The 19,525-nt window shown below is 44.8% G+C and overlaps 1 protein-coding gene and 1 non-coding gene across 3 annotated transcripts; both read right to left on the bottom strand.

Moving 5' to 3' along the window:
• Positions 1 to 2,509: 2,509 nt before the first annotated feature.
• RPS20 (ribosomal protein S20) lies at positions 2,510 to 17,542 on the bottom strand. 2 transcript variants are annotated; one of them, XR_004346549.1, is made up of 4 exons: positions 17,381 to 17,542; positions 17,105 to 17,204; positions 16,296 to 16,835; positions 2,510 to 3,065 (listed from the first exon to the last, which is right to left on the bottom strand). XR_004346549.1 is itself a non-coding variant. In XM_032610570.1 (4 exons), exons 1-4 carry the CDS (start codon positions 17,381 to 17,383, stop codon positions 16,428 to 16,430), a joined length of 360 nt encoding a protein of 119 aa, XP_032466461.1. In that variant the 5' UTR covers positions 17,384 to 17,542; the 3' UTR covers positions 16,392 to 16,427. The 2 variants fall into 2 exon arrangements, 1 of the variants encoding a protein (XP_032466461.1); XM_032610570.1 differs by lacking the exon at positions 2,510 to 3,065 and having other exon boundaries at positions 16,392 to 16,610; positions 16,762 to 16,835.
• LOC116742837 lies at positions 16,902 to 16,968 on the bottom strand. The gene has a single exon (XR_004346607.1). It is a non-coding gene; the product is annotated as a small nucleolar RNA U54 (small nucleolar RNA).
• Positions 17,543 to 19,525: the final 1,983 nt, after the last annotated feature.

A 19,525-nucleotide genomic window follows, 5' to 3' on the forward strand; every position in this document is an offset into this window, starting at 1 on the left:
TTGCTTCTGTATCTTGGCTAGTGTAAACAATGCTGCAATGAACATAGGGGTGCAGATATCTTTTCAAGTTAGTGTTCTTTTTTCCTTTGGATAAACACCCAGAAGTGAAATTGCTGGATCTACAGTAGTTCCATTTTTAATTTTTTGAGGAATCTCCATACTGTTTCCCACAGCGGCTGCACCAATTTACATCCCCACCAACAGTGTACCAGGGTGGCCTTCTCTCCACACCCGCACCCACACTTGCTGTCTTTTGGTTTCTTTGATGATGGCCATCCTAACAGGTGTGAGGTGGTATCTCACTGTGGTTTTGAATCACATTTCCCAGACGATTAGTGATATTGAGCAACTTTTCACATGCCTGTTAACCATTTACATGTTTTCATTGGGAAAAAAGTGCCTACTCAAGTTCTTTGCTTATTTTCAAATTGCGTTATCAGGGTTTTTTCTATTGGTGATATTCTTGATTATTATTCTCCACTCCCTTGTCATGTCTTCCACCATTGTCATGACCTGACAAACCCCAATCCTGAATCAACATAACCATTTGCTTTCCCCATTTTTAAATCTTGATCACCAAGGGCAACTAGAGAAAAAGTAATAAAATGACTCAGATTGGTGCCATTATAAAATCAAGGTCCTACTACCCTAGTAATCCTTTGTTTTCTGGTCAGCTCTCTCTCTCTCCTAGTCTCCCTCAAGCTTTTTCACTTTCTCTTCCCTTCCAGTCTTGGATCCCACCAGTTCCCTCCTTACTCATGTGTTCATGATTCTTTCTCCAAGTCACAGAGACAGTGGGAATTAACGTTTGAGAAATTACTGAACTTCAGGACTAAACAAATGAACTTACCTGCCAATAAACCATGTCCTTACCTCTTTCCTTCTAGTTACAATAGAAAAGGGGTAAGGTGTCCCCCCTCTTCTTCGAATCCCTCTACCTGTCTCTGAATTCCCTCTCACCCACCTTCTCAGGACCATCATTCCATTATCTCCTCCTCCCATGATGATGTCACCCATCATCTCCTCCCCCATGATGTCACCCACCATCACCTCCTCCTCCCATGATGTCACCCACCATCTCCTCCTCCCATGATGTCACCCACCATCTCCTCCTCCCGTGATGATGTCATCCATCATCTCCTCCTCCCATGATGTCATCCAGCATCTCTCATCCCATGTGTTCAGGTCTTGCCTCTCTACTGCCTCCTTCCCAGCAGCCTTTAAACATACCTTAAGTTCTTCTGAAAAAACACAACAGTCCACTCTCAACCACCACTGCTGTCCTCTTGCTCTTTTTGTTTTATCTCCTTTAGAGCCAAACTTTCCAGATTTGTCTGTGCTCACTGTCTCCATTCTCTCACACTCCTCTCCCTCTTCATCCTTCTATAATCTGCCTCACATCCCCATACATCTGTGAAGCTATCGTTTATATATTTTTGCTAAATCTAATGGACTCATCTTATTTGGTTTGTGTCTTATTTGGTCCAGTTGACACCTCCCTCATTCCTGAAATGATTTTTTTTGGCTTCCCTCATCATGGTCCTTTAGTTTTCCTGACCGTGCTCATGGGTTCCCCTCCTCTCAGGACTTGTCTTCTCCAGGGCCCCCTCCAGTCCCTCTTGTCTCACTTGACTTGTGCTCCCTGGACCATCTCACCTATCTCTATAGTTGCAACTACCGTCTTCGTGCTGAAGTTCCCACGTCTGCCTCTCCATCTCAGACCCCTCTCCTAATCTTTAGATCCCAGCTATCTACCAAGTATCTGCACATGGATGTCACATGGCCACTTCAGCATGTCAGATCCAGCCCATGTCAGATCCTCCTTCAGTGTTCTCTGTAAGCACTCTGTCAGCTCTTCAATGCTCAGGACACTGCCTCACGCTTGATTTACCCTTCCTCCTAGTCAACCTGTTCACAACTACAGGAGAGTCTTCCTTCTGAAAATCCTCATAGTAATAGAACTTTCTCCAGTCCCAGTCCCTCCACTTTAGTTCAAGCTGCATTTGTGCCTTGGCTGGGCACCTGGAACGGTCTGCCAGCCTTCAGGCTTCTCTCTCTCCCTCTCACCCTTAACAGTGTACTTCATCACCTTACACCTCTGACCAAACCCTCCAACGTTCTACCCTTTGCTGGAAAATAAAGTCTACATCCCTTAGCACAGAGTAAAGCCCCTGCATGACCTGACTTTTCTTCCCTCGCCAGCCTTACCTCTCTTCTCACATGAACCCCAGACTAGATATTTCATCCACACCTAACTTCTCTCGGTCCCTTCACCACGCCTTATGCTCTTTCTCAGCTGTGAGCTGGTCCTTCTGCCTGAAACATTCCTTCACCTATTTTCTTCCTCCTCCGTGGCACTTCCCCCACTCCCCCTACCTGCTGCCCCTATCTACAATCTAATTTATTCTGACGTTTATTTCACATGCTAACAGGCTCCTGGCAAACTCTAAAATCTGAACAGGTGAAACATCTAGCTTTGAGCTGTGCAGGTAATAAAACAAATACTTACTGAATTGAAACCACGATTTTATCAAAGCCACACTGAGATTGACAGAAAAGCACAGGATTTACCAAGCATCGCCGTCGGCACAGAGCTCAGGCCTCTTCCTCATAGGGAACCAAAGTCTTAACATACTCTTGAAGAAGCAAGTCTGCATTAAAAGAAACAGACCAACTTCCAAAAACCTGCAGGGAGATTACTCGAGGAATAAAACTTCAAAGCTTGCATTTAAAAATCACAACCCTTTTGAAGTTTTATAAGTTTTCATTATAGGACATAAAATTATTTTTCTATAGATACTAATGAGATCTATGGTTACAACAAGGCATTACCTTTAAAAAACCAGTAATATGACGACTGCTATGAGCATTTCCTTAAGAAGGTTCATAGTCAGCTCCAGTTGGGGTCATGTTATGGAATTGTTTACCTTCTAATCTGCTCCGTTCCTATTATATCCTGTAATATCACTTTGGATATTAATAAATCTTTACTTAGTGCATCAGTGCATTGTTACTCTTTTGGCGGTTAACTTTTCTATCAGATTTCCAGCTGTCCTTAACAGATCCTGCAAAAAATAATCGAAAAGAGAAAGCAGAGACATGGATGATTTGTTCTAGAGCAGGATCGAATGACACATCCATTGGTGAATGGGGGCCATTCCCCTCACACTCTGGGCTTTGCACTTATAACACTTAACACTATAGAGAGACTGCATTTATTGCGGCAAATGTTAACATACATTTCATGGAGAAACAAGTACAGATAATCCATAAATATATGAAAACCTTTAAGGGAATAAATAAATAGCAAAAGTAAAAGACACAGTCTTCACCTATCATTCAGGAAAATGTTCAAAAGATAATCATAGGGGCTTCCCTGGTGGCGCAGCGGTTAAGAATCTGCCTGCCGGGCTTCCCTGGTGGCACAGGGGTTGAGAGTCTGCCTGCCGATGCAGGGGACACGGGTTCGTGCCCCAGTCTGGGAAGATCCCACGTGCCGCGGAGCGGCTGGGCCCGTGAGCCATGGCTGCTGAGCCTGTGCTCCGCGACGGGAGAGGCCACAACAGTGAGAGGCCCATGTAACGCAAAAAAAAAAAAAAAAAAAAAAAAAAGAATCTGCCTGCCAATGCAGGGGACGTGGGTTCGAGCCCTTGTCCGGGAAGATCCCACATGCCACGGAGCAACTAAGCCCGTGCGCCACAACTACTGAGCCCTCGAGCCACAGCTACTGAAGCCCGCGTGCCTAGAGCCCATGCTCCGCAACAAGAGAAGCCACCGCAATGAGAAGCCCACGCACAGCAACAAAGACCCAACTCAGCCAAAAATAAATACGTTTATTAAAAAAAAAAAAAGATAAGCATAATGTCCTGCACTGGAAGGGAATGAGCAAAAAGGCACAGCTGTACGTTATGCAAAATTATATGTACAAAGATATGCAGGGCAGCAGTTTATGACCCAGAATAACTAGAGTAACAAATCTAAATATCTATCAGTGGGGTGCCAGATAAATCAATTGTGGTATAGCCATACGATGGAATCTTATGTGGTTATTTTTTAAATATTAGAATAGTTCTATAAGCAAAAATAGAATGATGTCTATGATACATAAGTGAAGGAAAGCCAGGTGCAGGACCTGGCACAGAGAGCACTGTAGCTTGAGTGTGATGTACATACTTGGGTGCCTCAGGGGCTCATTCTACAGAGGTAATAACCCTGGCAATTTATTCTATCGGCTTGTTTATACCAGATGCTCATCTCAGACTGAGCCTGTCCAGAAGACTAATTACCTCACTTCATCACTTCTTTTTCTTAGGAGTAAGAGGGGTAACATCTCAGCCCATCTCATTCCTTCTGAGAATCTGATGAAACTGTTGGATCTTCTTTCCAGAAAGGCCAGGCATGAGCACACGCAAACTTCTGTCCATAACTTCAAACTGAATCCACTGGAGCCCGTCCACAGATGCCTAGAGACCCAAAGCTCCTCAGCAAAGAGCTCTCTGTCAAGTAAGAGCTCACGGGGCAACATCACGCAGAATTCCAGGAAAGCCTCATAACCAGACCTAGATGGGCGGTCACACTCTCTGGAGTTTAGTGGGTGCATAGCACCTCATATATGCTCTCAAAGCCTTGGAAGGGCAGGTGATACAATCATATGGGTACAAGACCGACCAGAGACCTCGATGGGTTCCAGTCCATTCCTACTCAGCCTACTGGTACCTTCCATCTGAGAGCTAGGGTAATTAAACTTCTGCTTTATTCTTTCCAAAGAGTAGCTTTTCCAGTAGGCATTGTGCCACTGGAAAGACAGCCTTGAGGAGCTCTCCCGAAAGAAGAGAAGAACAGCTAGAGCAGCATCTCTTTAAGTGAATTCAAGAGCCCCTCGTGGTGGACAGATGGTCTCCTAGCACCTGAGGTACACAGTGGTCCGCCTAAACAATTGATATATTCTATTTAATAAAGCAGGGGAAAGTATAGCACATTTTAGAAGAGTTCCACAAGAATGAATAAAAGAAAAGCTCTGGAAATTAAAGGATTAAACTTTATCTGTAAAATTATTTTTCTGAATGCAACATTCTCTAATTGAGGTATTTCTGAAACACAGAAATTATAAAGGATGAAAGGGGACTTCCCTGGTGGTCCAGTGGGTAAGACTCCGCGCTCCCACTGCAGGGGTCCTGGGTTCGATCTCTGGTCGGGGAACTAGATGCCGCATGCATGCTGCAACTAAATGATCCCACATGCTGCAACGAAGATCCTGTGTGCCGCAACTAAGACCCGGCGCAGTCAAATTAATAATAAGACATTATAAGATAAAAAGTGTGCGATTCTTCGTGGCAGCTGTTATCTGCCCCAGGTAAGCAAGTGCTTGCATCTTGTTTCTGCCAGAAGACACCCGTCTCTCCTCAGATTTGGTTAGTTGGTTGCCTTAAGACTTCAGCTCCCTGATGAATTTGAGAAAAGTCATGAACTTGAGGTTTAGCTTTACTTATTGCTGTAAGGGCGGGAGTGACTCTCTAGTCCTGTACCTCCCAAGAAGAAACTGGAAGTCGCTATTAGAGAAGTCAAAACAGAAAAATGACATGATCTGTTTTAAATATTTAAAAAATAATTTTAACACTCATGAAAAAAACAATGAACCTGGGGGTGGGGACGAGAGTGAAAGCAGGGAGACAGAGCAGCAAGGAGGCCACTGCAATAGCCCAGGTAAAAAAGTGATGCTAGACCACGTGGTCCAGCAACGCCACCTCTGGATACTTATCCCGAAGAACTGAAAGCAGGGTCTTGGGAGATATTTGCACACCCATGTTCACAGCAGTATATTCACAATAGCTAAGAGGTGGAAACAACCTAAATGCTCACTAATCGATGAACAGATAAAGATGTGGTATAGGTACAATGGAATATTATTCAACCTTAAACAGGAAGAAAATCCTGTCACATGCTACAACATGGATGAAACTGGAGGGTGTTGAGTGAAATAATCCAGTCACAAAAGGACAAATACTGTCTGATTTCCCTTATGTGAGGCAACTAACATAGACCCTGAGAAACAGAGTGGTGGCCTCGGAATTGAGGAAGGGGTGGGGAAAGGAAGCTGTTGTTTAATGGGTATCGTGTTTCAGTTTTGCGAGATGAAGAAGTTCTGGAGATCTGCCTCATTGCAATGTGAATGTATTTAACACCCTGAACCATAGACTTAAAAAACAGTTAAGATGCTAAATTTTTTTACAGGTGTAAAAAACAACAAAGAAGTGATGGTGGCATGCGCTAGTAGTTACAGGGGTCACAGGAGGACTCTCTGTGGGAACATGCAGTTTGCCATCTGTGATGGTAATTTTATGTGTCAAGTTGACTAGGCCATGAGGTGCCCAGGTGCTTGGCCAAACATTATTCTGGGGGTCTCTGTGAAGTTGTTTTTGGATGAGATTAATAGTTAAATCTGTAGATAGTAAAGCAGATTGCACTCCCTAATGTGGGTGGGCTTCATCCAGGCAGCTGAAGGCCTGACTCTCCTGGCAGCAGGACTCTTAGCCTGCCTGACTGCCTCTGGGCTGCGACATGGGTTTTTCCTGCCTTCAGACGTGAACAGAAACATTGGCTCTTCCTGGGTCTCCAGCCTGTTGGTCTTCAGACTAAAACTCTACCATTGCTTCCCCTGTTCTCAGGCCTTTGGGCTCACACTGGAGCTACACCATCAGCCCCCCCGGTCTCATGCTCCCTGACTCACCCTGCACACCTTGGGACACGGCAACCTCCACAATCACACTAGACAATTTATCATGCATTTCATACATTTCAATAAATTTGTTTCAATAAATTTCATATTATGTGTATATATATATATATACATATATATATATATAAATATAATTGGTTCTATTTCTCTGGAGAACCCTGAATACATCACTACAGAATATAACCCCAAATTTCATAACCTATAACTACTTTAAATGTTCTATACAATTTACCCATTTCATTTTTCAGTTTGGGCAAGAGACTGAATATCATTTTGGGGTACACACATAAAATGTTTAAGACCGAGTGAATAATCATAGTCAAATATGACCACTTTTTAACCCTTCAAAATATTCCTGAGATTCATGACATAAACAGAAAGGTATTTAAAATCTGTGATTCTGCTTGGAGTGCCTTCATGAACTGGGTTCGAAGTTGCTACAATTCACGTTTAGACAAATACCAATTTCTCTAGACTATTTAAGGCTCTTCCTTCTATTCTTTCCCCTTTATCCCTCTCTCCCCGAGCAACTCAGCCATGGGTGCGACCCTCCACCCAGGGAGCGTGTCGCGCCCGCGCGGGAAGGTCTCAGTGCAGAAGGGGGGCACACTCGCAGGAAGCAGTCCTGAGTGGTGCTGCAGCCTGAGCAGGGTAAGGGAGGCGTCCAAACTACAACACCTTGTAGCCTGCACAAGTGCCAAGGTCATGAAGGTCAAAGGGAGACTGGGCTAAATGATACTAAAGAAGCCTTTAACTCTGCGAGATGCCCGATTCTGGTCTGGATACTGTGCTCTAAAGAGCAAAATTAGGACAACTGGCACAACCTGAATGAGACGTGAGGATGAGATCAAGGTGAGCGTCCTAATTTTGGTGGCTGTATTACGGTTGTGTGTGTGGGAAATACACACCGAAGTATTTGGATGATGATGTCATGTTGATAATTGTCACCCAAATGGCTGATGAAATGTTCTTTGTACTGTTCTTGCAGCTTTTATACAAGTTTGAGATTGTTTCAAAGGAAAAATAACATCTTTAAGGACCATGCATCTGTCAACATCATTTTCTGACATCATGGCAACAACTGACTGAATTGGGATCACTGAGGCTTCCTAATTCTAGTGTAACTGGTTTATCTCTCCTTCCTGTTTTAAAAGACAATTTACTTCTTGCTCTCGTGGGTTTTCCCTCGTTTTCTTTAAAGGAAAGTTTTATGGGATTTGTCCTTGAAAAAGATTCCTGGGGCTTCCCTGGTGGCGCAGTGGTTGAGAGTCCGCCTGCTGATGCAGGGGACGCGGGTTCGTGCCCCGGTCTGGGAAGATCCCACATGCCGCGGAGCGGCTGGGCCCGTGAGCCATGGCCGCTGAGCCTGCGCGTCCGGAGCCTGTCCTCCGCAACGGGAGAGGCCACAACAGTGAGAGGCCCGCGTAACGCATAAAAAAAAAAAAAAAAAAAAGATTCCTGCTCAGTGTTGATGCTTTTAGAAATGAAAACACTTGAGACTTGATGATATACAATATGCGCAATCATAAGTGAATAATAAATGATTAAAAACACCTGACAAGCGCTTACAGGACAACAATGTCCGTAGTTCTTTTTTTGTTTAATACACCCTTGTTAGAACTTTTGCTGAATATTTTATTATGGTCTTTTTGTTGGGCTTTAAATAGGTAGTGTTCTTGCTTTCCTCCAGCTTTGACTGAAGTACTGTGAGAATGCAATGATTACCAAAAATAGAAGCAAACAGATGTTTGGAATCGTGTCACCGAGTTGCCTTTGCTGTGTCTTGTCCCTCTCTTCGCTGGCTGTGCGATAAGTTCATTTTAATTGCTACTGCGATGCCTGTGTGGCCTCTCAGGGACACACTTAATCCTTCAAACTTATACATTTACTTCCTATTAACTGCCTACTTAACTGCAAAAGCAGTCACCACGGAACCTAGTTGATTTTTAATCAGGAAAAAAAATTTCTTAAACCTCCTTGTATTCAGGGAACTGTTCCAGATGTGGAGACAAGAAATTAAAGGGGCCATATTTTCAGATCCATTTCATTTCTTGAAATTCAAAGCTATTCATTTTCAAACACTTAAACAGCTCCTACTCTGTCCCAACCATTGTCCTACGTATATTATTAACTCATGTCATTTTCAAACAATTCCATGAGGCATTTTCTACTACTGTTCTTATTTTATTGATGAGAAAAGTTAAGATACAGAAGTATAAATAACTCACAGCCTCAGCTAGAAAAGAGCAGATTCAATTTTTGAGGACAGACAGCCTTGCTTAGGAGCCTCTACCCCACACCACGTTACTCCACCTCTCTTGCTAACGAGGCGTGTCCTGGATGAGGAAGAATCTGTAAGTCCAATGACGCCTGGGAAAAGATAAAGTATCGAGTGTGACCAACTGTTGCTCTTCACTTAAGGGGTGTCTGTTGTGAGGGTCCACAGTATAACAGTTGACTCCCTATAGGTGGACCCTACTGGGAATTCCAGTCCATGGAAATCCTTCTAATGGTGAAGAAAGGTATATCAGAGAACCAGGTCCATCTACATATGAGGGAAAATCCAGACCAGTACCAGAAAGAAAAGCTTAATTATAATTCTTAATTATGAATAAAAGAAAACAAAGCTCCCCATAGTTTCAAAAGGAAAAGCCGAAGTAAATAGACAACTGCCCCCAAGAAATGAGATGCTTCTAAGACAAGTGCAGGCTGTCTCGGCTTTGCAAGGTTCTGGTAAGCACGAGCTTTGGTTATCACAGCTGAGGGAGACACCACCAGTCCCCACGAACACAGTTCCTGTTAACAGCTACTACAGTATATCATTTGTGAATAATTGCAGAGGATAAACTGTGGCTAGCTCTTCGGTCCACAATTCACCGAGTAAATAACACACACACAGAGAACGTCATTTCTTTCAAAGTCTAGTGATTGGTCACCAAGCACGTGTTATTCAGTCTTCACAGAGGCAGCGAAGACAACAAAGCATGCAGTTGTGTTGCTGTGTCTCCCAGCAATAAACCCATGTGACCTTTTACAAAAATGGAGCTAGAACAGGAAATTGGCCAACAAAGACAAAAGCACAGCAAAGAAACAAGTGTGAGAACAATGGAAGTGAAGTGTGAATCAAATGTAAATGGGGTTATGGAACAAACAGTGGACCATGGGCGTGTTGACAGTGCAACACTGAGAGGCTCAGAGATGCAGCCAAAGGGACTTAGTGAAGACAGACTTACTGAGATGAATAAGGAAAGCTGTTGTGATGAGAAGGACGATGATGTCCCAGAGGAGGGATACCATTAAAAAGCTACACATTAAAAAGAATCCAGAAATGTTTCATGACCAAAGTTAGAAATACGACAACTCACCAAGGCATAGAAAAAGATGCTTGTAAGTTATGTGATGAGAAGGCAAGCACTGTTCAAACTATTAAGTTTGAGTTTTTGTTTTTTGCTTTTTTAACAAAGACACAGAATACTTTAATTCTCAATATTACTAATATTTTAGATGATAGTATATTAAATATAAGTTCTACTATTTTACATTTCCCTTTACAGTTATAACTGAAAGCAAAAGACTTAATATTTTGTAAAATTTTATAGGCACAGAACAATCATAATTTTTTCCTATTATTAGGACCATTTTGCATGTTTTCAGCTTGCGTGTTTATTTTCTCTGGTCCCATGCAAAGTAAGGCCTGTGTGTATTTAAATGATTTCTTAGATGGAAGGGGAACCACTAGGATCGAAAGAAATTTGAGAAACACATCAATCAGTTAGATCCCTATTCAAATAAATACGCAATAAAAACATTCAAGGAAATTTGACTACTACTGGATATTCAAGGATATTAAGAGATTACTGCTATTTTTAGCGGTAATATTTTGATTATATTTCAGCAAGAGTCCTTAGGGTGACGTCAGCAAGACAGAGGAATAGGAAGCTCCAGACCCTCATTCCCATGCAGACAACGACCTAGCAGGGATACACAGACCAGTGTCCTTGTGAGAACTCCAGAAACCAGGTAAGAGCTAAGAGCACAAAGCCAAGAAGAGCCACACAGGATGTAAGAACGTTCCTCGCATTTTGCCTGCCCTAGTCCCTCCCACTCCCCCAGTGAGGACAGAAGACCAGAAAACTCCCAGCTTCTCTCCTGGGAGGGAAAAAAAAGAGTGACACATGAGTCCAAAGTTTTGGCTTTTTGAGGGGCTGCCTAAGAGACTAGTTTCTGTCTCTCTGACTCAGGACACTGGTGGGAAGGATGCCAGGTTGGGGGGCCCTTGAGAACAGTCACGCTCTGTCCAAGTTATACCGTGGGGAATGCAGTACCACAGACAGACACCAGAGGGAGTAAGAGACTGCAGGCTCCTGAGAAGAAAACAGTGGCAAGTCTAACTAGGAAATCATACACACAAGCCCAGAGAAGATGCATCCCCAGAAAAGGGTTGAAAGGTCCCCCAAATCTCTAGCTGAGATGACTTCCCCCATACGAGGCCAGTCCAGAGACTGGGAGAGGTGGCTGTTTTTCCAAATGCCCAATTCCCAATAAAAGATTACATGGCATACAAAGAAAAGGGAAACACAGCCCAACCACCTGATCAGAATAAATCTCCAGAAGCCAACCCTAGAGGAGAGATCTATGAATTACCAAATAATTCAAAATAATAAAAGGTGGTCGATGAGCTAAAAGAGAGCACAGATAGGGCTTCCCTGGTGGCGCAGTGGTTGAGAGTCTGCCTGCCGATGCAGGGGACACGGGTTCGTGCCCCGGTCCGGGAAGATCCCACATGCCGTGGAGCGGCTGGGCCCATGAGCCATGGCCGCTGAGCCTGCGTGTCCGGAGCCTGTGCTCCGCAATGGGAGAGGCCACAACAGTGAGAGGCCCGTGTACTGCAAAAACAAAAAAAACAAAAACAAAAATAAAAACCAGAAAATAAGTGTTGATGACGATGTGGAGATACTGGAACCCTTCATGGGAATGTAAAATGGTACAGCCACTAAGGAAAACATTAAAGTTTCTCAAAAAATAAAATACAGTTATACCCTATGATCCAGCAATCCCACTCCTGGGTATATATCCAAAAGACGTGAAATGATCTTGAAGAGTATTAGTACTCCTGTGTTCACTGCAGCGTTATTCACGAGTCAAGAGGTGGAAGCAAGCCAAATGTCCATCGAGGGATAAATGGATAAAGAAATGTGGTGTATGTATACATATGTATGTATGTGTGTGTGTGTGTGTATATATATATATATATATATATATATATATGCACAATGGAATTAGCCTTAAAAAAAGAAAAAATCTCATGGCACAGGGATGAACCTAAAGGACATTATGCAGGATTCCATTTACATGAAGTCGGAAACACAGAAATTAGAATGGTGGTTGTCAGGGCTAGGGGGAGGGGAAAATGGGGAGTTGTTGTTTACTGGGTATAAAATGCCAGTTTTGCAAGGTGGAAAGTTCTGGAGAGCTTTTGCAGCAATGTGAATATACTCAACACTACCGAACCGTTAAAAAAAAAAAAAGAAGAGTCCTTATGTTTTCGAAGTGAATACACTGAAAAATAAATGTGCATCAAAAATATATCTGGGATTAAGTTCAAAATAATTTGAGGGTTGATTGGGGGAGAGGATGGAGTTATACATGAAATAAGACTGGCATCAGCTGACAATTCTTAAAGCTGACTGGGTTCATTATACCATTCCCTCTACTTCTGCATACGTTTGAAATTTTCCAGAATAAGGGAATTTTTTTAAAAAAATTGACAACATGAAAAAAATCAATGAAAGTGCTAGATGAGAAAGTCCAAGAAATGTCCCACACAATAAAAGACTAAAAGAGCATATGAAAGAAGGCGACACACAGGACCTCCAGAAGGGTTACCCAATCAATAGGAGCCTCAGAAAGAGAAAATAAACAAATGCAGGGCAAAGCTAAAATAATGAGATTTTTTTTGTCCAGCAGATGGATATTACTGCATTTCCACTACTGGTAGGAATATAAATGGGCAGTCATTTGAGGGCATCCATTTCATAGTATCTTAAAGTTTCTTTTATCTAACCTAGAAAAACATTCATATACACACCCACAGTAAATGTTCTTTAATACATGACTTCCTAATTCTTTTATATCAGCCACTATATATAAATATCTACAATTCAATCAAAATTCAGAAATTCAACTTCCAGGAACGTATCTTATATACTTGTACAAGTGAACAAATATTAGAAACGTATTTACTGAAGTGCTTTTAATAGCAAAAAAGCGGGAAGTGTCTATTAAGTCCGTCAAGAGTCCAGTTAAATGAATTAAGGTGCACTCATACAATGCAGTACTCGCTGAAAGAAATGAGGTATGTGCAGATAGAGAAACATCTCCCGGATACATAAAGACAAAAATAATTTACAGAATGTTTAGTATTCTCATTTGTATTTTTAAAAAGGAGATAGATTTTATATAGCTAAGAGGAGATAGATAAAAATCACATACACTATATTCACGTGAAAAGTTCTGAATATAGTATTAACAATACCTCTTGGGATGGGTTCTATATAAAGGAAAGCACTTTATAGGACAGAATGTACAGAAGGATCAAGTTCTTTCATTCTGCAAGTTTAATTTGCTAAGAAAGTGAAATATACTGTCCAGAGAATGAAGGAAGTTAAGAACTGACTTAGCTCCTTACTTTCAAAAGGCTGAAATTTTGGCTCTGCCAGGTTCTCCGGTAGAGTTAGACCAGCTCAGTCACTTTTTTGGTGAAGAAGGATGCAGTTAGAAAGGCCAGGGCCCTGGGGAATTCAAGTACACTTCTCAAAATGCCCTTGTAAGTAATCTGACCAATACCACTGGTCAGCAGTGTACCACATATCCTGTGGGAATCAAGGTCCCCGTGGGAGAAATCTATGCACTTGGCAAACCAGTCTTGGTTTTGTTGGAAAATGTCTCCCAGAGACAAAGGAACACCCAACACGCCCTCGAGATAGGCACAAGTACCTTCATTTTGCACATGAGAACTGAGGCTCCAAGAGGTATCTTATCAAGCCCACATATCCAGGCAATTAATTCTGGAACAGATTTGACAGCATGGCCAAGAATTCTACACTCCTGCCCATTCACTTGACATCCCAGATCCTGAACATACATACTTAGGGATGTCAGGTGAAAAATTCTGATCTAGCAACGCACAGCCTTATGTTCCTGCCGCGTTTCGTGTAGCCACCGTGTCTAGAAGAGAAGTACTCTGTGACCCTAAAGGGAATGAGGTAAGGACCGCAGAGGCCTCCCATTTTCAACCTTCCTCTCCCTCCCTAACCCATACAAGCTGGCCTACGACACAGAATCACTGGCATCGTCGCCACTATGTAAACTACCTTTACTTTGGTTTGCTACTAGTAACACTTGAAGGCCCTGTAGGGGTTTTATTTCCAAGCAGGCATTTTGAGTGTTTAAGGGACTGAAGATAAGAGTTCCCCAAATCTTAAGTGCCGTATTTTAGCTGTATTAAAGGCCCCAAGTATTGCTTACAGCTTAAATACAACTCCGACTATTTGAGTGTGATAAATCACAATTTGTGAAGCATCAGTCACTTTGGCATGCCATCGGCTAAACTCCAGAACTGTATGAAAGCCTTCAGGCTGTTCTTTCAGTACCTTGACTTAATGATGGCATATTTTGCACAATAATCTACTCTTTACCCATAAGTAGCTTAGTTTTCACAGAACTGAGATCTTTTTACAGCCAGTTCTCAGGATATTGATCACATATTCCAAAGACTTCTGAGTTGCAATACCCTTAAGAGTACTGAAACAAGCTTGTTGGAATTTCCATCTGAGGCCACACATTACCAGGTACTTGAATTTTAAAATGATCTTAACCACTACCATAATAGCTCTCTTTGCACTTCTAGTGCAAAGAATCCTGAAAATTGGGCTAGAGGACAAGTTAGCAGTTTCGCTGCCAGGCTGATTTTCTTCCCAACTTCTAGAGTTAAACTGAAAACACCAGCTTCTCTAGGAAAGGAGAATGGATCGCCGCTGGCCTGAGGAACTGAACCAGACTCCTGTCTAACTCTTACTGAAGTCTTTACAGCCCAATGTCTATAGAACTGTTACAACGAAACCTTTGATTCCTCCTGTTTCCCCAAGCTAATTAGTTTAATATAAGTCGATGATGTTACAAATGGTTAACCTTAGCATAGTTCTTCCCAGGTTCTGCGCCACTGAAATCCCTTTTCAAAATCCCATGTTTTGTGCAGACCTGCTAAGAGAAAAAATTAGAATCAAAAGGACCTGGATGTTGGAAAGAACCGTAGGAGGAGGGTTAAGGGATGAGAAGTGCCATTTTGAGCGGCTGTGTGGCACGTGGTGGCCAGGCATTGGGAGAGCAGACAGGAGGGTCTGTGGGCGCTGAGGCGCTGGTGCATGGCACACAGCCGGATGTATACAGAAATCTGAACACTGCACAGATGGTAACTGAAGCCAGTGGACAAGGCAGTCCAAAGTGGACTAGACCCCAGCCCAAAGGAAAGGTGGGAATCTCATTACTGTGATACTACTAAGAGTAGCAAATAGGAGGACATTTTCTGAGGAGAATTTTATCATTTGTAAAATGCTTATATACTTGTCAGAGATACTTCTTGAAATTTTCTCTAACAAAAAAACACGTATTTAGCAAATCCATCGGATTATAAACTAAAAGCAAAAATTTAATACTTTTAATGGGACATCAAGATGGATTCTCAACCCATGGGCCCACTGAAATCTCAGCTATGCTATTAAGCCTAGGACGCCGGGCAAGTTTAACCTCAAAACCAGTTCCTATGTCTACAAAATGGGAACATTCAAGAAGATGTAACACACAAGCAGAGCCCGGTAGTTAAGCAGTGTCATCCGCTACTGTGCCAACGGGGGCCTGAATGAACGGAACGTGACCTATGCGATGTGCTTTTCGGGCCTGAGGCTGACAGAAATTTATGAAGCTAATATCTATGTGCAAACTACACGTTAATGTAGCCTCCTACTGAAAGACCTACATATATTCAGTGAAAGATAATTCCAGGAAGATTATGTAAAACTCGTCTACAGATGTAACCCAACGTTAATCTAAGCACTGGGATCGTTTCTATTCTAATCTAAAATATCAAGGCACCGGCGTCTATAAAATTAACAAAGTTTCAAAAACATTTCGAAATTTGCCAAGTTTAAAAGGAGCCATGACCACCTGGCAGAGCCGGGGCTGGAAACCTAAGGTGTTACCTTCCCCGAGCTACTTGCCCTCTGGTGTGTCAGGCTCTTAACCATGGCTGTACACACGAGAATTGCCCCAGAAACTTTTGACAATACCCCTTATCTATCAAGTCAGTTCTCCCAAAGTAGAACGCAGACACGTGTTCCTGGGAAGGGCTCCCACAGGCGGCCAGAGCTGTGCGCACTCACCTCCAACGCAAGGTCTCACACGTTCTGTAGCTAATGCAGTTCAGCGTTCAAACGTCACGTGCAAACTGACTCAGTGGGCCCTGCAAGATGCAACGAGGAAGAGCGGAACCCAGGCTACCCACCTACTTCTCATCACCCTGCTTACAAGATGCAATGAATTCCGGAGTACGACTCCCTCCCTAAGGCCCGTCAGGGTCAGGAATGAGAGCCCACGAAGCTTAACGGCCGGTTATCAATTTATTAGAGCCACTGGCTCAAGCATCTGCAATGGTGACTTCCACCTCGACTCCGGGCTCAATGCTGATGGAAGTGATCTGCTTGACGATCTCGGAAGGGCTGTGCAGGTCAATGAGGCGCTTGTGGATCCTCATCTGGAAACGGTCCCAAGTCTTAGAACCTTCCCCACACGGGGTTTTCCTCGTCGTTATTCTCAGGGTCTGCAGCAGAAAAGAGAGAACACCAGGCACCCAGGCTGCGGGAGCGCCGCGCTCCGCAACCCCCCGGCGGGGCGCTCCGAACAGCAGGGCTGCGCGCTAGGCCCGAAGCCGCCCGGCGGCCCCCCGCGCCCCGGAGCGCCAAGGCTCTCACCTTGGTGGGCATCCGCACCGGCCCCTTCACCTTGAGATTCTTCTCCTTCGCGCCTCTGATCAGGTCGGCACACACTACAAGCGGGGAAAAGCGTCTGGGCCCTCGCTCACGACAGGGGCGGCCTTACCGGCCTCCAAGGCCGCCGGCTCAGAATAGCGTACGCGACTATCACCGCAACTCAACCCAGTAAGCATCTCCTCATCGCCAGCGGCGGGGGGAGGGCGCGGTCCACGCCGAGGGGCCGTCCTTGCTCGGCCTCCTCGAACCTCACAAGCCCAGCTCGCCGCTGCTCCCGCCCGAGCCCGTCCCCCGTACCCCCCCCCCCCGGAGCCACCGCACTGACCCTTCTCCAGCGACTTCACGTTGCGGCTGGTGAGAGTGATCCGAATCCGGTGGATCGCCACCTCGGGCTCCACGGGCGTCTTTCCGGTGTCTTTAAAAGCCTGTTGTCCCACACATGAAAACATAAAGAAGCACCTCGGGGGCAGCCTATCACCTCCCAGGCACGAGCGCGCTCACCAGCCCCCTTCCCCGGACAAGCGAATCCCGTCTCCTCCCGCGAGCCCGGCACCCCCCGCACCCACCCCCCCGAAACCCGACCGGGACGCCCCCGACTCACCATGGCTGCGGTGCGGCTTCCTGACCGACTTGTTCCTCCGCGAGAGTGAACAGCGGTGAGTCAGGAGCGGGGACCGGAGAGAAAAACCCGAAGCTCAGCTACCGCTGCTACCGCGTCTTCCTCCAAGAGGCACGCATGCGGCCTGCCGGGCCCTTATATAGCCGCGCTCGCGTCTGCATCCGGGTCCCGCACGCCCCTCCGCGCTGCCCCGGAAGAGGAATCGCCTGGCGGGCTCTAAGCGGAGGCGCGAGCAGAGGGGCGGCCAGGTGCGGCCGCGCGCGCCCCCTGTTGGCCCGGCGGAGTCAGAGCGCCGTCGGGTGAGGCGCAGCCGCGGTCCTCAGGGCACCTGGCGGGGATGATGGGGAGACTGCGACCTGGCCTAAAACTCCACAAACTCCTCCGTCCTGGTGCGCCGACCGCTGGCTTCTGCGGAGTCAGAACGACTCCTGTGCTTGTGGAGTCTACCCTGCAAAGCTTCTTCCCGTACAAACCGAACCACTCGTGCTCTAAACAAACGGGTAACTCTTCTGAGTTAACTCACGTGGATATTAGGGGAAATGACTGACAACCTGGGTCAGTTTTTATTCTTTAAATTAGCAGTTATTTTTCATAACCTGGAACATTCCTTCGCGGTATTTCATCTTCTGGCTTCCCAGGCCGGCAGAAGCATGTGCGGTCTGTTTCTTAAAAGCACCTGAGCGTGGTTCTTCCCCCTCCCGGGACGCGAGGGCGAACACGCCGGGCTGCCGCGCCTGCCCTGGGTGTGTCGTGCAACCCAGGCGCCCCCTGGAGACCCCGGCTCTCCACCTAATTCGAAAGCGTGTTATCTCCGGATAAAGTGATGTTGGATGAGACCCTTGAGGACCTCCCTAATACTCCTTAATACTAGGACAAAGTACAGTGGACAGACCGAGAGCGGGCAGCTGACCTGGGTGGCCAGGAGAGATGAGGACACATATCCTTAAAGATGACGGAGTGGTTACGTAGGACGAAATAGGTGAGTTGGGCTTTGATACGGGGCAGAAGCAAGAGTAAATAACGTCGTATGGTTTTACAGGTGAACCTGAGGGCAGAAGAGTTATTTGTTCAGCGCCACAGATCTGACCCCTCCAATTAGGGGCCTTTCTTGAGCCTTTCACTTCTGTTCCTTAGAGAGGAATTATACTTAAAACGTACATCAACTAATACCGTTGACTTACTTATTTGGTGATGAGCAGGCACAGCTAATACCTGGCTTTCTTCGGCTCGTAAAGAATATCTACTAGATTTTGCTTCCATTTAACAAATAACTTACGGCTTCCCTGGTGGCGCAGTGGTTGAGAGTCTGTCTGCCGATGCAGGGGACACGGGTTCGTGCCCCGGTCCGGGAAGATCCCACATGCCGCGGAGCGGCTGGGCCCGTGAGCCATGGCCGCTGAGCCTGCGCGTCCGGAGCCTGTGCTCCGCAACGGGAGAGGACGCAGCAGTGAGAGGCCCGGGAACCGCAAAAAAAAAAACAAAACAAAACACTTAAATGTCAAAATTTGGATATTTTCCACTTCAGTTATTTTAAAATGTCATGCATTGGCTGTAAATACTTTATTAGTAGAATTTGCAGCAGAAAGTCCGAAAACCAGCATTCTTGTTTTACTAGTTGTAACCTCAATGAGACTTCAAAACTTAGGGCTTTCACATCTTGGCATGGCTACCAGCCACAAACAGACAAAAATGCAGTTGCCCAAGCTCCCTGGGCGGTGATCAACCACGGCTGCATTAATACCGAGTACGAATCTTCAGAGAAAGCTTACTTGAGTAGCATTCAGGTTTTACCAGTGCTCAAAAGACAGCCAGAAATTCAATGGTGGAGTGCTTGAGAAGTACATTTGTGGGGTTTTTTCAATAACAAATCTGGTGCATCTATTCTTAGGTTTCCTTGATTATACAAAAAGAACTTCAGCATAGTAAAAGGCAAGATATGGCCCAGCATTTGTGGGAAAAATGATTGATGTGACTAGCACTAAGGAAACAGCTGGTTGAGATATTAGACAAATGCAATGAAAGGATCACTATTTTGAAGTTTATATAAGATTTCGTTTCAAACATTTTGTCATATTTTCCTCTTGAAAGTTATCAACTGCGGTAGTCCCCAGATTTCAATTAAAAATG

Source organism: Phocoena sinus, chromosome 17 (assembly GCF_008692025.1).
Source record: "Phocoena sinus isolate mPhoSin1 chromosome 17, mPhoSin1.pri, whole genome shotgun sequence".
Lineage (NCBI taxonomy): Eukaryota > Metazoa > Chordata > Mammalia > Artiodactyla > Phocoenidae > Phocoena > Phocoena sinus.